General features: G+C 39.5%; 1 protein-coding gene across 2 annotated transcripts in view; it reads left to right on the forward strand.

The window, feature by feature from the left end:
• The window catches only part of LOC104594775 (tRNA ligase 1), a 160,968-nt gene that overhangs the window by 101,153 nt on the left and 45,585 nt on the right, over nucleotides 1-14,230 (forward strand). For both annotated transcript variants that reach the window (XR_016082738.1, XM_010255245.3), the window contains exons 19-20: nucleotides 4,271-4,368; nucleotides 4,545-4,605. Coding sequence is in view for 1 of the 2 variants with exons in the window: in XM_010255245.3 (XP_010253547.1) it covers nucleotides 4,271-4,368; nucleotides 4,545-4,605 (159 nt within the window). In the remaining variant the exon portion in view is untranslated. The remainder of the gene's footprint in view (nucleotides 1-4,270; nucleotides 4,369-4,544; nucleotides 4,606-14,230) is intronic.

The following is a 14,230-nucleotide window of genomic DNA, read 5'->3' on the forward strand; positions in this document are numbered from 1 at the left end:
GGGTGCAGGCAAGCAGATACTCCAATAGAGAAGAACCATAGTCCACAGGAATCAGTTGGAGAGGACTAATTTGATAAAGAAAGATACCAAAAACTGGTTGGCAAGTTGATATATCTGTCTCACTCGATCGGATATTGCTTATGCTATACATGTTGTCAGCCAATCCATGCACTCTCCAAAGATTCCTCATATGAGAGCAGTGGAAAGAATTCTCAGGTACTTGAAGACTTGCCCAGGAAAAGGAATTTTGTTCAAAAAACACAACAAAATTGAAATTGAAGCATATACTGATGCAGATTGGGCTGGTTCTATTGGGGACAGGAGGTCTACTTCTGGGTATTGCACATTTGTTGGAGGAAATCTGGTTACATGGCGAAGTAAAAAGCAGAATGTGGTTGCCAAATCGAGTGCAAAGGCTGAATATCAATCTATGGCCCATGGTGTTGCAAAACTGCTATGGCTTAGAACCCTTCTTGGTGAGCTCGGGGTACAAGTCGAGTGTCCTCTCAGGCTGTACTGTGGCAACAAGGCTGCTATCAACATTGCAAATAATCCAGTGCAACATGATAGGACGAAGCACATTGAGATTGACCGGCACTTCGTTAGAGAAAGAATTGTCTCAGGAGAACTCCGCATTCCTTATACTCCTTCTGAGATGCAGATTGCAGATGTGTTAACTAAAGGACTAGCTTCAACGAAGTTCTCAGACTTACTTGGCAAGCTAAATATGATTGACATCCATGCTTAGCTTGAGGGGGAGTGTTGGTTCGGCTGTTATTAGTGTTTAAGTTGGTCTTAGTTGTGCCTTATGCTCTTAGTTATTGGGCCTTTAGTTATTGGGCCCAAACCTCTTAGTTATTGGGCATTCTAGTTTGTTCATGTAATATTATTTTATAATCTTCTATATAAACTTGTTGGGTCGGCAGAAGAGATTATGCCGCCTCTTATATTTTCTTCTCTTCTTCTTCTTTTCCCTCTTCTTTGACTGTTGTAATCCAGAAAACATTAGTTCCTTTTTATAGTCATCCTTCTAAAGAGGAGAGATCTCTCGAGTTGTTTTCCTCATCCCTTCCTTTACCAACTCCAATTGAGTCTTGTGTCAAGCCCTCCACAATTACCCCCATTCCCATGGAGGGATCCTCTCCTTTGAGGCCTTCCTACTAGTCCTCTAGTTGTTTCCGCTCATCCTATTCTCCAAAGGTGGTACTAGCGGCAAAGGCTAAGGCAAACACAGGTCTATCACACACCTCCAGTTGAGACTCAGGCATTCTTGATTACTGAAGAGAGGACATGTTCATCACCTCCTCCACCATCACCCTTGTTTCCAAACCTTAACCTACCCATTGCTTTGGGAAAAGGTAAGAGGAAATGTACAGCTCATTATATTTCCAAACACCTTTTCTACAGCTTGTTGTCTCCATCCTACTATGCCTTTCTAGCCTCCATTTCCTCTCAATCCATTCCAAAGTCTGTTTCAGAAGTCTAATCCACACCAGATTGGAGGGATGCTATGAGTACTGAAATAGAAGCCCTTCATAAAAACAATACCTGGGATATTGTTGACTTTCTAATTGGGAAGGAACCTGTTGGGTGCAAGTGGGTTTTCACTATCAAGTATCGTGCAGATGGGTCAATTGAGAGGTATAAGGCTCGACTTGTTGCCAAGGGATATACCTAGGTGTAAGGGATTGATTACACTGAGACCTTTCTCCAGTTGCTAAGATGACTTCGGTGAGAGTTCTTTTATCCTTAGTTGTGAGCTATGATTGACCTTTGTAACAATTTGATGTTAAGAATGCATTTTTTAATGGTGATCTCACTAAAGAGGTATATATGTCCCTTCCTCCTGGTATATATGGCAAGGAAATGCCGGGTAAGGTGTGTAAATTGAAGAAATCACTTTATGGCTTGAAACAATCTCCATGTGCCTGGTTTGACAGGTTTAGGACTGCTCTGGTTCAGTTCGGCTACACTCAAACTCAATCAAATCATTCCCTCTTTGTTAAGAGAAAAGGCACTTTGGTGACATTCCTTATAGTTTATGTAGATGATATTGTGGTTACTAGCAGTGATACAGAAGAAGTTAGTGCTCTCAAGAAGTTTCTTAGTTCTAAATCTGAATTTAAAGATTTAGGGGAGTTGCGGTATTTTATGGGCATTGAGGTTGCTAGGTCCAAGGAAGGTATCTTTATTTCTCAATGAAAGTATGTGCTAGACCTTCTTATCGAGATTGGAAAACTTGGTGTTAAGCCTGCCTTTACCCCTATTGATGTGAATCATAAACTCTCAGTTAATGATGGAGAACTTTTAGTTGACAGGGGAGTGTTTTAGAGATTGCTGGGGAAACTTCTTTATCTATATATGACTTGTCCAGACATTTCATATGTTGTGAGTGTCATCGACCATTTCATGCATGCTCCTAGAGACACACATATGGCTGTTGCAAAAAGGGTGTTTTGCTACCTTAAGAGAACCCTAGGAAGGGTATATTATTTGCTAAACATGGACGCATGAAGGTAGAAGCATACATATGCTGATTGGGGAGGAAATGTGGATGACAGGAGATCCACATCAGGATATTGTGTTATGGTGGTTGGAAATATTGTTTCTTAGAAAAGCAAAAAGCAGTCAGTGATTGCTAGATCTTCAGCTGAGGTAGAGTATAGAGATATGGCCCATGGTGTTTCTAAGTTGTTACGGCTTAGATCTCTCCTTAATGAGATGGGTGTTTCATGTGACAAGCCACTTATGTTGTATTGTGATAACCAAGCTGCTATTAACATTGCTCACCATCCAATTCAGCATGATAGAACTAAGCACATTGAGGTAGACAGGGGAGAGTGGCTTCTGGAGAGGTGTGCCTACCTTTCATTGCATCAGAAGAGCAGCTAGCAAATTTTCTAACTAAGAGAGTCCCAAAGGCAATGCTTCAACATTACGTAAGCAAGCTAAGCATGATTGACATCTATGCTCAGCTTGAGGGGGAGAATAAGCCGAATGGGCCCTAGTGTTCTTTATTTCCTTTAAGTAGTGTTTGAAAGTTATGTTTCTTAGTTATGGGTCTTATGGGCCTTCTTTTCTTCTTCCACAACCTATTGCTGAAACTTTTTTCTTCTTCTTTCTCTTTCTCTTTCTCTCTTTTCTTTTTTTTTTTTTTTTTTTTTGCATTACATGAATTACTGTAGGTATAATTTTCATCTGTATTAGCCATTGAAATGGCTTATTGTTGAATTTTCCTATTAAGCATGTGAATATTAATCAAAGTCCACATCTCATTTCTATATGCTCTCTGAATCAATCTGTATGCTTGAGGGATATAAACATGGCTATGTTATGGAAGTGGTATTGGAGGTTTAATAAGAATCAGAACAGCTTATGGAGTAGGGTTATTAAAGAAAAATATGGGTGTAGAGACATAGGATGGGATCCAGGTGATGTATGATAGCCTTGTGGTTGCACAGTGTGGAAAGAATTGAGAATTTACAGAAAATAGTCTGAAGTATGTAGTAGGAAATAGGCAAAAATTCAGATTGTGGAGGACATATCTTCAGACCTGTTTGAGTTGGATGCTAACAAGGAAACCAAGGTCGCAGACTGTTTCCAAGCACAGAACAATAATATTATTTGGAGCCCATCTTCAGAAGAAATTTGAACAATTGCGAGTTGAATCCTTTGATGGAACTGTTGCAGAAATTATACAATTCTCAGGTGAACTTTAACAGGGATAATAAGAATTTGGGTTTGGGGGAAGTGTGGTCTTTTCTCTGTTAAATCCTTCTATAGCATTATGACCAGATGTAGAGGGGGAGTTCTCTGGAACAAAAATATGGTGTGCAGTTGTCTCACCAAAGTACCCTTCTTTGTATGGTCAGCTACTTTAAATAAAGTTCTTACTACAGACAACTTGATTGGGCTTTATAGAAGGAAAACAAGTATGCAACCGGTTACATGTCTATGAATATCTGTAGGCCTCATTTTACACATCTAAATTTCTAAACATATACAATCATTTTTAATAATTCAATATAATGTAAAAATCCAATATCCCAAAGATTTTGAAATAAGGAAACAAGTACAACACTAAGCAGATAAGACTATAAAAACAAGGCATATCACTGCCTTAGAAATTAGCATCCAAGCATGTCATTGTATTAGTGTTATACCATGATTTATCAGTAGTTTTCTTTATAAGAACCTTTTAATTTTCAAGTCATATATGTGTGATTAATATTAGGCTATATATATTTTGGTTCAACTTCATTGCCCACAGGAAGATATTGGCCAAAAGTTGCAGAAGAGCGCAGGAAAAGACCATATTCTGTAACTCTTGCTGACAAAAATGCACCAAATGAAGAGGTCTGGAGGCAGGTAAGCTTTAACTCTCTCCCTATAGGCTTTGCTTGTTTCAATGTCAAGGGAAAGGAAAGCCACTCTGAAATTCACTTACTATTTACCCTTTTTGGAGGTTGAATTTTGTTTCCCTTTTACATCTAAATAAACACAACCATGAGATTCATTCTGATAGATGCTTCCTAAAATTGCAGATTGAGGACATGTGTCAAAGCACAAGGGCCTCTGCTGTTCCGATTATTCCTGATTCTGAAGGTTGTCACCTTATTATGCCCCTGGAAGTGCAAGTTTTGTATTGAGTCTGCTTTTCCTGGAACAGCAATTTACTACAGTTAGATTGACTCCTTTGTTAGTATTTGCTTGAGGGAAGATATCAACTAAAAGATTGGAATAATCAAACCAGTGGGGAAGAAGTTCCTCGCTATAGTTCATAGTTACTACTACAGTCAGTCTTTGAAATTGCTTTCTAGATTTAGCAGTTAACCTTACAGGTTTCAGAAGCTCACAGAAGTAGATCACATGAAGTAGGTAGTTAAGGCACAAATAGATTTAAATTCATCATGAAGTCCTCAGTATTAGAGAACTGTGACTGCACATCAGATTTTACTCTACTAGCAGATTCCATCTAATTAGATGTACTGTGATAGTCTCATTACAGTTATGTTGCCTATGCAGCACCAAGTTATTGGAAGCTTGATTTTCATGGGATCCACATGCAAGTTTCCATTGGCAATGTCCATACAATTGTCAATCAGAGAATGTTTTCAGATTGAATAATCTTATGTAGTTTCAATTGAAGAGAGTAGTTGCAGAAGAAGAAGAGAAGTAGAGATGAAAACAAGTTGTGGGGCTCAACTGAGGCTCCTATTCCTTTTATACTTCAAGTAATGACAAACAGAATTACAAGTCTACTCCTCAAGCTGAGGATATATGTCAATCATGCCCAGCTTGCCAAGTGTAAATTGCAGGGCTGCTTTGGGAATTCCTTTCATTAACATATCTGCCCACTACCGGTACGTCTTCACAGGAGAAATGAACACATCACCAAGTATCACCTTTTCTCATATAAAGTGTTTATCCACTTTTCAATGTGCTTTGGTTCTATCATGCTGAATAGAACAGGGTTATGTGCAATATTAATGGCATCCTTATTGTCACAATACAGTAATAAAGGCATTTGCACAGCTCTACCCAACTCTGGTAAAGATATCAACCATAGAGCCTTGGATAGACCATGTGCCATAGCCCGATACTTTGCCTTAGCATCAGTCCTTGCCACCATATTTTGTTGTTTACACTTCCAAGACGCCATATTTCCACCAACAAAAGTACAATACCCTGAGGTAGATCTCTTATCATCCAGAGACCCAACCCAATCTGCACCAATATAGATTTTCACCTTTATATGATCATGCTTCCTGTATAGGATACCCTTACCTGGACTACACTTTAGGTAAGAAAAATTCTGAATCACTACATCATATGTCATGTACATGGAGCATATATGTACTGACTTACTACATTGACAGCATAGGAAATATTTGGCCAGGTTATGCAAAGATAATCTCCTTGCTAGTCTCTAATACATGGAATGATCCTCTGGAATCTCCCCCTCAATAACACATATTTTATGACCAGGATCAATAGGAGTATTTATAGGTTTAACTCCTAGATTTTTGTATCTCTAAGCAAACCCAACACTGAACACATGCTTACTCTAGGATATGTAAATACCATGCTTAGACCTAGCTACCTCAATACCAAGGAACCTAAACTCTCCAAGGTCCTTAATTTCAAATTCTGAGGCCCAAAACTGCTTGAAGGGTGCAATACCCTCTGTATCATCGCCTATCACTACAATGTTTTCAACATACACAATAAGAAAGGTGATCAGTTGGCCACTCCTCTTCATAAATAAAGTATGTTCTGATTGGGACTGCACAAAACCAATATTTTGCAGTGCTTTCCTAAATCAGGCAAACCAAACACAGGGTGACTGCTTCAAGCCATATAATGCCTTCTTAAGCTTGTAAAACCATACTATCCTGTTCCTTTGTGAAAAAACCTGCAATAGTAACCAATCAAACTGTATGACCAAAGATAGCAAGGCATGAAAAGATGGCATCTTTGCAACAGGAGAGAAAGTCTCCTCGTATTCTACTCTGGCATCATTGATGGCATCTGTGTGTATCCTTTTACTACTTACTTGGCCTTGTATCTTTCAATACTACCATATGACCTGTACTTCACTATAAAACCCACTTATAGCCAACTGGAGTCTTTCCCTTAGGCAGATCAACAACCTCTCACTCCTTATTCCTCATCAGAGCATCCATTTCGTCATGCATAACTTCTCTTCACTCAAGTATTTCCATAGCCTTAGCCACTGACCTAGGAATAGGAATAAAAGAATTGGAAGCCAAAAAGGAATCCAGGAGGCAAATGGTCATTAGAGAGGTAAGAAGACAAACTATGAGCAGTAGAAGAAGATAATGCATGCCTTTTCCCTTTATAGGAAGGTCAATGTCAGAAAAATGAGCAATAACAACATTTCGAGTAATATCATCAGTAACAACATTAGAAGCAAGGGTCATACTAGTACTTGGGCCACCAGTACCTATACTAACTTGAGGAGGTGGTAATGTGATTGAAGTGTCAAGTGGATCACCGTTCTCAAATCTTACCTGAAATGGCTGCAATGAGATGGGAGTAGACATACCTTTCCTTTTCTTAGTAGGAAAGGGTATATTGAGACTATTAAGACCACTCTCACTCCTCTTTCCCCCTAGGAATAATGAGTAGATTCAAAAAAGGATACATCCATAGACACTAGGGATGCAACTTGGGTGAGCTAGGTTTGGGCTTTTGTCAAAATTCAAATGGGCCTAGCCTGAAGGCCCAAGCAGGAGGTAGTGTAAAATGCTAACTTAGGCCAACCCGAGTTGCACCCCTATTAGGTACATATCTATTTCTAGTTACATGGTCATAGCAATAGTATTATTTTTTTATTAATGCATTTCACAACCTTGGGATCAAACTTCGACTTGAGGTGACTAAGAATATGAACAAAACGTGTGTAGCCAAAAACACATAGAGGAACACCAAAATGGTCATCATTGGGATATAAGAGGCTGAAAGGAGTTTTAAACCTCAGAATTTGAGAGGGAATTCTATTTATGAGAAATACAGCTGTATGGACTGCATCCCCCCCAATGATGAATGGGAGCACTGAAACTATAAAACATGGATTCAGACCTGCAAAAGTGAAGAAGAAAAGAAGTGAAGAGAAGAAGAAGAAGAAGAAGAAGAAGAAGAAGAGAAAGAGACAACCAAGTGTGAGAGAAAACTCCAATAATGTAGTTCTAGTGGAACCCACTTCTTTTATTATATTATTAGGGTGACATAATATATAAGAAAGGACATAAATGCCCTTGTGCCTACATATTCAAACACTTCAACAATCCCCCTCAAGTTGGGTCGTAGAGGTCAATCATTTCCAACATGTTACATAAGTCATTTTGGCACAGAGAATTCACACCTTTAGTAAGAAAATTAGCTAATTGGTCTTTAGAGCTTACATAGGGGTATACACTTCTTCCTTTTCAATCCTCTTATAAAATTTTTTGTCGATATCTATGTGCTTTGTCCTATCATGTAAAACAAGAATTTGCAGCTATATAGCTGTCTTGTTATCATAGTAGAGAGCCATAGGTCCTTCCACATTAAACCCCAACTCTTCAAGCAGGTTCTTGATCCACAACACCTTGGATACACTATGTGCCTTGACACGATACTCAGCTTCAACACCATATCTGGCCACAATACTGTTTTTTTCTTCTCCATGTCACTAAGTTACCCCCAACAAAAGTACAATATCTTGAGGTAGACATACAATCATACGCGGATCTGGCCCAATCTGCATTAGTGTGAACTTCAACTTTCATATTCCTAGATGTTTCTTCAACTACCAAAGAACCCTTTCTACTACCAAGAGATGGGTTCTTTTTGGGGCATGCATATGTTGGCTTACAACACTTACAACATGGACAATATCTGGCCTAGGCATGGACAAGTATAAAACCTTCTAACCATTCATTGGTACTGCTTAATATCTAAAAGAGCTTCCCCATCACTATCTCCCAACTTATGATTTTGTTCAATGGGGGTGTCAGCTAGCTTGGCTCCCAACATACCAGAATCCTACAGTAGATCTAGGATATACTTCCTTTGGGAGATTAAGATGCCTTCATTGGAGTGGGAAACCTCAATTCTAGAAAGTACCAGGAAGAGCCCAAATCCTTCAAATCAAACTAAGAAGCCAAAAATTTCTTCAGCTTCATTGTCTCTAACTCCCAATTGCTAGTGATGATCTAATTGGCAATGCTTGAAGCCCATCTGTTGGACAACTCTATTAAATCTACTAAACCAATCTCTAGGAGATTGCTTCAGCCTGTACAAGGACTTCTTCATTTACAAACCTTTTGTTCATTTCCTTATACACAAAATCCTGGAGGTTGAATCTTGTATACCTCTTCCTCCAAGTCCTTGTTCAAGAATGCATTTTTAACATCAAGTTGATGAAAATCCCAATTAAGTTTGGGGGTTAGGGATAAGAGAACTCTTATTTAATTCAGTTTCAACTGGGGCAAACATTTTAGCATAATCCACCCTGTAAACTTGTCTGAATCTTTTTGCTACCTACCAGCCTTGCCTTGTATCTCTCCTTTAAACCATCTGTGCATGCTTAACTGTGAATACCCACTTACACCCAACTAACTCTTTCTCATAAGGAAAATCAACTAACTCCCATGTTCCATTTTTGTAAGGGGACTAGATTTCCTCCCTCGTAACATTTGTCCATTCAGGTGAAACCAAGGCTTCTATGACATTCTTAGGAAAAGAGACATGGGAAATGGCTATAAGAAAAACACAAAAAGGAGACAAGTGGCTGCAAGAAGTAAAATGTGCGATTGAGTGTTTTGTGGTATATCAACAAACATCCTTATAGATAGCAATAGGAGCATCAAGGTCATCAATAGCAATAGGAACACCACTAGAAAAAACATTAGTGGGGATAGTCAACAGGAATGACAGTTCCTTGTGAATTTACCTCCTAAGATCTTGTTGGTTTTGGTTGCATGGTCTGGTTTTTCCAAATCTTGCAAGCTTCGATGGTCCCAATGGTGACAGAAACAGTCACGATAAGAGCCTGAGTAGGTCAAGAAGTAGGAACAGGAGTAGGAATAAATATAGGGAGAGACATCTAAGTAATCTGAACCTACTTATCCTCAAGTATAGTATTCTCCCCCTGAGGAGAGGGATGAAAGAACGATTCACTTTTAGAAAATGATACATCTATGGGAACAAAATAGCATTGGGACTTAAGGTCAAAACACTTATATCCCTTCTTTGAGGACAGATACCCAACGAGCACAGAAGGAATAGATTGAGCATCAATGAAGAGAACATGATCTTCAATGATTGAGCATCAAAGAGGAATAGAGAACAAGGGGAACCGAGGGAGTAACACCTAATGTTGGGCCTAGTATTGTTGGAGGCGAGAAAGCATCCTGTTGATCAAATAAGTGGTAGTGAGTGGCATCTATCCAGAACTAATTTTAGGGCATTCATATGAATAAGAAAATTGCAAGAAAATTCAAGAAGATGATAGTTCTTTCCTTTTGCAACGCCATTTTTTTGCGGTGTATTTGGACATGAGCTTCAATGAAGAGAACCACAAGAGGCAAAAAATTCCTGAAGATCACCCTTCAAATACTTCTTAGCATTATCTAATTGAAAATTTTTTATCTCAATATGAAATCACTTGAAAAACATACGGTGAAAATTTTGTATAATTTTTGGAACCTCCTTTCTAGACCGGAATGGATAAATTCAGGTATACCAAGAAAAATCATCAATAAAGCTAATAAAATATCTGTAGCCACATCAGTTAAAAGGAAAACAGGGCCCCAAACATCAATTGAATAATTAGAAAGGAGAAGATGCTCTTTTATTACTTGGCAAAAAATTGGATCTACAATGCTTACTCAATTGACATATTGACACTGAAAAGATGACACATTAACAAATTTAAACAAGTTTGGAAACAAACTTCTAATGACTCAAAAGGCAAGTGACTAAGACACTGGTGCCAAACATAAACATCATCTTTATTACAAGGACTCATTGACTAACTAACAAACCCAACAAACTTAGACAATGTTGCACCATCTCCACTTTCAAATGTGTATAAAACATCAACTATGAACCCTCTACCAATCGTCCTCCTAGAAGTTGAATCCTAAAAAACACGTGAGGGTAGAAAGTTACATAACAATTTAAGGAGTTTGTAATACTACTAATAGGTATGGGATTAATAGGTAATTTAGGAACATGAAGAATAGGTGATAAATTAAGACTTACAGGGAGAGAAATATATCCTTGACCAGTAATGGTGGAGAAAGAACCATCAACTAGTCTCACTTTGTCCCTTCTAGAAAAGTTAAAAGTGGAAAACAAGTTGGGCTTACTAGTCATGTGGTTTTAGCCCCCTGAGTCAATGATCCAGTGAGTCTCAGTGGAAATAGATGATACATGGAAGGCATCTTGGTTACCTAATGAAGACGCAAATGAGGTCGATGGAGTGATAGTGGTCTCCTCCAACCGATGCAAAACCTTGTCAGAGTTAGTTCAAAAGAGACAAGGAAATTTGAAACGGGTATGTCAAGCATGTCAAACACCCAAAATGATTTGTATTATATATCAGAGGATTACATAAAGGAGAAGGGCCATTGTGCCTGTTGACAGATGTTGTTGTACACAGGTTTAGTACCGCAAGGGTACTGTTGTAATTTCCCCATATTTTATGTTGTATGACCTGACTAGTATAAATAATAACTACTGCACACGCCTGCAGTATTCTTTTGGGGCTTTCAGTCCTCTCGCCTCTCCTCTCTTCTCTTCCTCTCTTCCTCCTCTCTTCTCTTGCTCTTGCTCAACATGGTATCAAAGCAAGTCGTCCAGGCCTGAAGGGTGGTGCCAAGCAAATCTGTTGTGTTCAATGTCGAGCAGTTAGTCTCTTCATATCCCAGAGCTGTATCCATCGAACTGCAAATCTGTTGTGTTCAGTTCGACCTTATGCAAGAAGATGCCTGCCTGACTTTTCATCTTCCAGTGCAGAAAAGGGTTCTAGTTATAGAGACTTTTCATCTTCCAGCCCAAAAGTTGTATCCATTGTCTGTTCGACTGTAGAGAGGCTATCATCTGATGTTCGTAGAGGAAGTTCTAGTCTACAGAGAGGCTATCATCTGATGTTCAAGAAGGTACTGTTCATCTACTGTTCGGGTGCCCTGGTATTCAACTGATTTTTTTTGTATTACTTTGCACCTTTTTGATGGACTGTTAATGCCCTAAGATCCGACTGTGGTGTGTCCTTTTTTGTGTTACTGCTGTTCGGCTACCCTGTTGATGGACTGAAGTAGCCCTATTTTTTCTTTGATCTCATTGACTGTTCGGCTGCCCTGAAGTTGGCACTGTACCAGGTCTGCCGATTAAGTGTGTGGTGAACTTCACCTTGTATTTTCCATTCTGTTGGGGGGTCATATGACCTCTGTAAAATCGTAGGTCATACAGACCTGGTTATGTACTGCAACTGCAGTGTTGGTTTTTTGGATTCCTACAAAACCATAGGTCATACAGACCTGTTCAAGTACTGCAACAGCAGTGTTCAGTCTTGGCTCCCAGTGAAACCGTAGGTCAGAAGGACCTGTTTGTGTGCTGGAATAGCAAGTGTTCTTTCTTTTGTGGACTGAAGGTCATAAGGACCTGTTTCTGTAACAGCTCTGTATGGCAGTACTCCTTTGGTTGCTGTTTTTTTCTTAAACCTGAAAGCATGGGTAGTGAAGATTCAGCCACATCTGGAGTTTCCTCAATGCTGAATGGAATGGGTGGGGGTGACCTATCCTTTCCTATGGCTGTTGTCCCTCTTGATGGTTTAAATTACTTAGAGTGGTCAAGAGGGATCAAGTTATACATCGCTGCAAGGGGGAAGATAGGTTATATTAATGGGAGAATCAAAGAACCACCCTCTGGGAATGCTGAATATGATAGATGGAGTCAGGAGAACAATATGGTTATGTCTTGGCTCTTGGTCTCCATGCAACCTCAAATAAGGAAGAATTTCATGTGGGCTGAAACTGCAAATGAGATCTGGGAACAAGCAAAGTCCACATATTCAGAATTGCAACACTATGCCAAGATCTATCAACTGCAGGCAGCATCATCTACTTGTAGACAGGGTGAGAGATGTTTATCAGTATATTACTCTGACTTGACTTCTGTCTGGAAGGAGTTGGACCATTACCAAAATGTGGATTGGAAGTGTGATGAGGATGCCAAAATGTACAAGAAACTTGTCTCCCAGCAAAGAGTGTTTGCCTTCTTACATGGTCTGAATCCTATGTATGAATCTATCAGAGTACAGATTCTCAGCTCTAAGGATCTCCCATCAATTCAGGAAGTCTATGCTCTTGTACAATCTGAAGAGAGCAGAAGGAATTTGATGAACAGCCCTGGTGGGGATGCAGTTGTGTTGGCAGCAAAAGGGGGTGTCTCTACTAGTGTGGGATATTCTTCCAAGAAAGGAGATCTCCAGAAAAAAACAGAAGATAAGGAAAAATTGTGGTGCACCCATTGCCAGAAACCCCGACACACCAAAGATACCTGTTGGGATCTTCATGGGAAACCAAAATGGGCTCAAGATCTGACTAAGAAGCAAGGCTCAGATGTGAATAAGAGGTCCGGACAGCAAGGTACAAAGAAATACCACATGGCCAACATGGTTACTCGGGAGAATCAGCCCCCCATTTCTACTGTGACTCGGACACATCTCACTGAATCTGACCCGAGGGAGGATATTATGAATTCCTTTCGTGACCATTTAGAGCTCTATGGTAGAGCAATTCGTCAAATGGATGCTCCTCCCTCAACCTCATTTGCATCTACATCAGGTAACCCTGCCACAGCTTTCCATGTTGCTTCTCACAACCCTGACTCTCCATGGATCATTGATTCTGGAGCATCAAAACACATGACTGGTACGCCCTCTTACTTTCAAACCTATCACCTTTCTGGAAGAGACAAGGTGAGACTAGCTGATGGATCATACTCTTCCATAGCTGGTCAAGGAACCCTCTCTCTTCCTCTTGGTCTTACCCTTTCTGATGTCCTTCATGTTCCAAAATTTCCTATTAATTTGTTCTCTGTTAGTAGTGTTACTAATTCCTTAAATTGCTCCGTGACTTTTTTCCCTTCTCATTGTGTGATTCAGGATCTTGCCTCGGGGAGGACGATTGGTAGGGGATGTATGGTTGATGGACTTTACATGCTGGAGAATAAGGTTGGTCTTCATGCTACAGAGTCTATGAGTCGGTCCTGTAAGAGTAAAGTTTATTTATGGCATTGTCGTCTTGGTCATTTGTCTTTTGAGTCTTTGAAAGTTGTATTCCCAAAATTGTTTAAGTCAATGTCTATTTCCGATTTTTCTTGTCAAACGTGTCAGTTAAGTAAACATTGTAGAACTCATTTTCTTCAGAAAAATAGTAAATCTGAATTTCCTTTTCACATTGTTCATTCTGATGTATGGGACCCTGTTACTTTACCATCTGAGAGTGGCTACAAGTATTTCATTAACCTTGTTGTCAGGTGTATTATATGTACTGTACGCAGGTTTAGTGCCCGCAGGGGTATTTTTGTAATTTTGTAGGCCTCTTGTGTTGTACGGCCAGTATGGTATAAATACTAATGCTTCACTCGCATGAAGCAGTTCTTTTGAGGCCTTAAGTCTGCAGCCTCTTCTCTCTTCTTCTTCTTCTTCTTCCTT

Source organism: Nelumbo nucifera, chromosome 2 (assembly GCF_055504915.1).
Source record: "Nelumbo nucifera cultivar China Antique chromosome 2, China Antique-T2T, whole genome shotgun sequence".
In the NCBI taxonomy this organism is placed as follows: domain Eukaryota; kingdom Viridiplantae; phylum Streptophyta; class Magnoliopsida; order Proteales; family Nelumbonaceae; genus Nelumbo; species Nelumbo nucifera.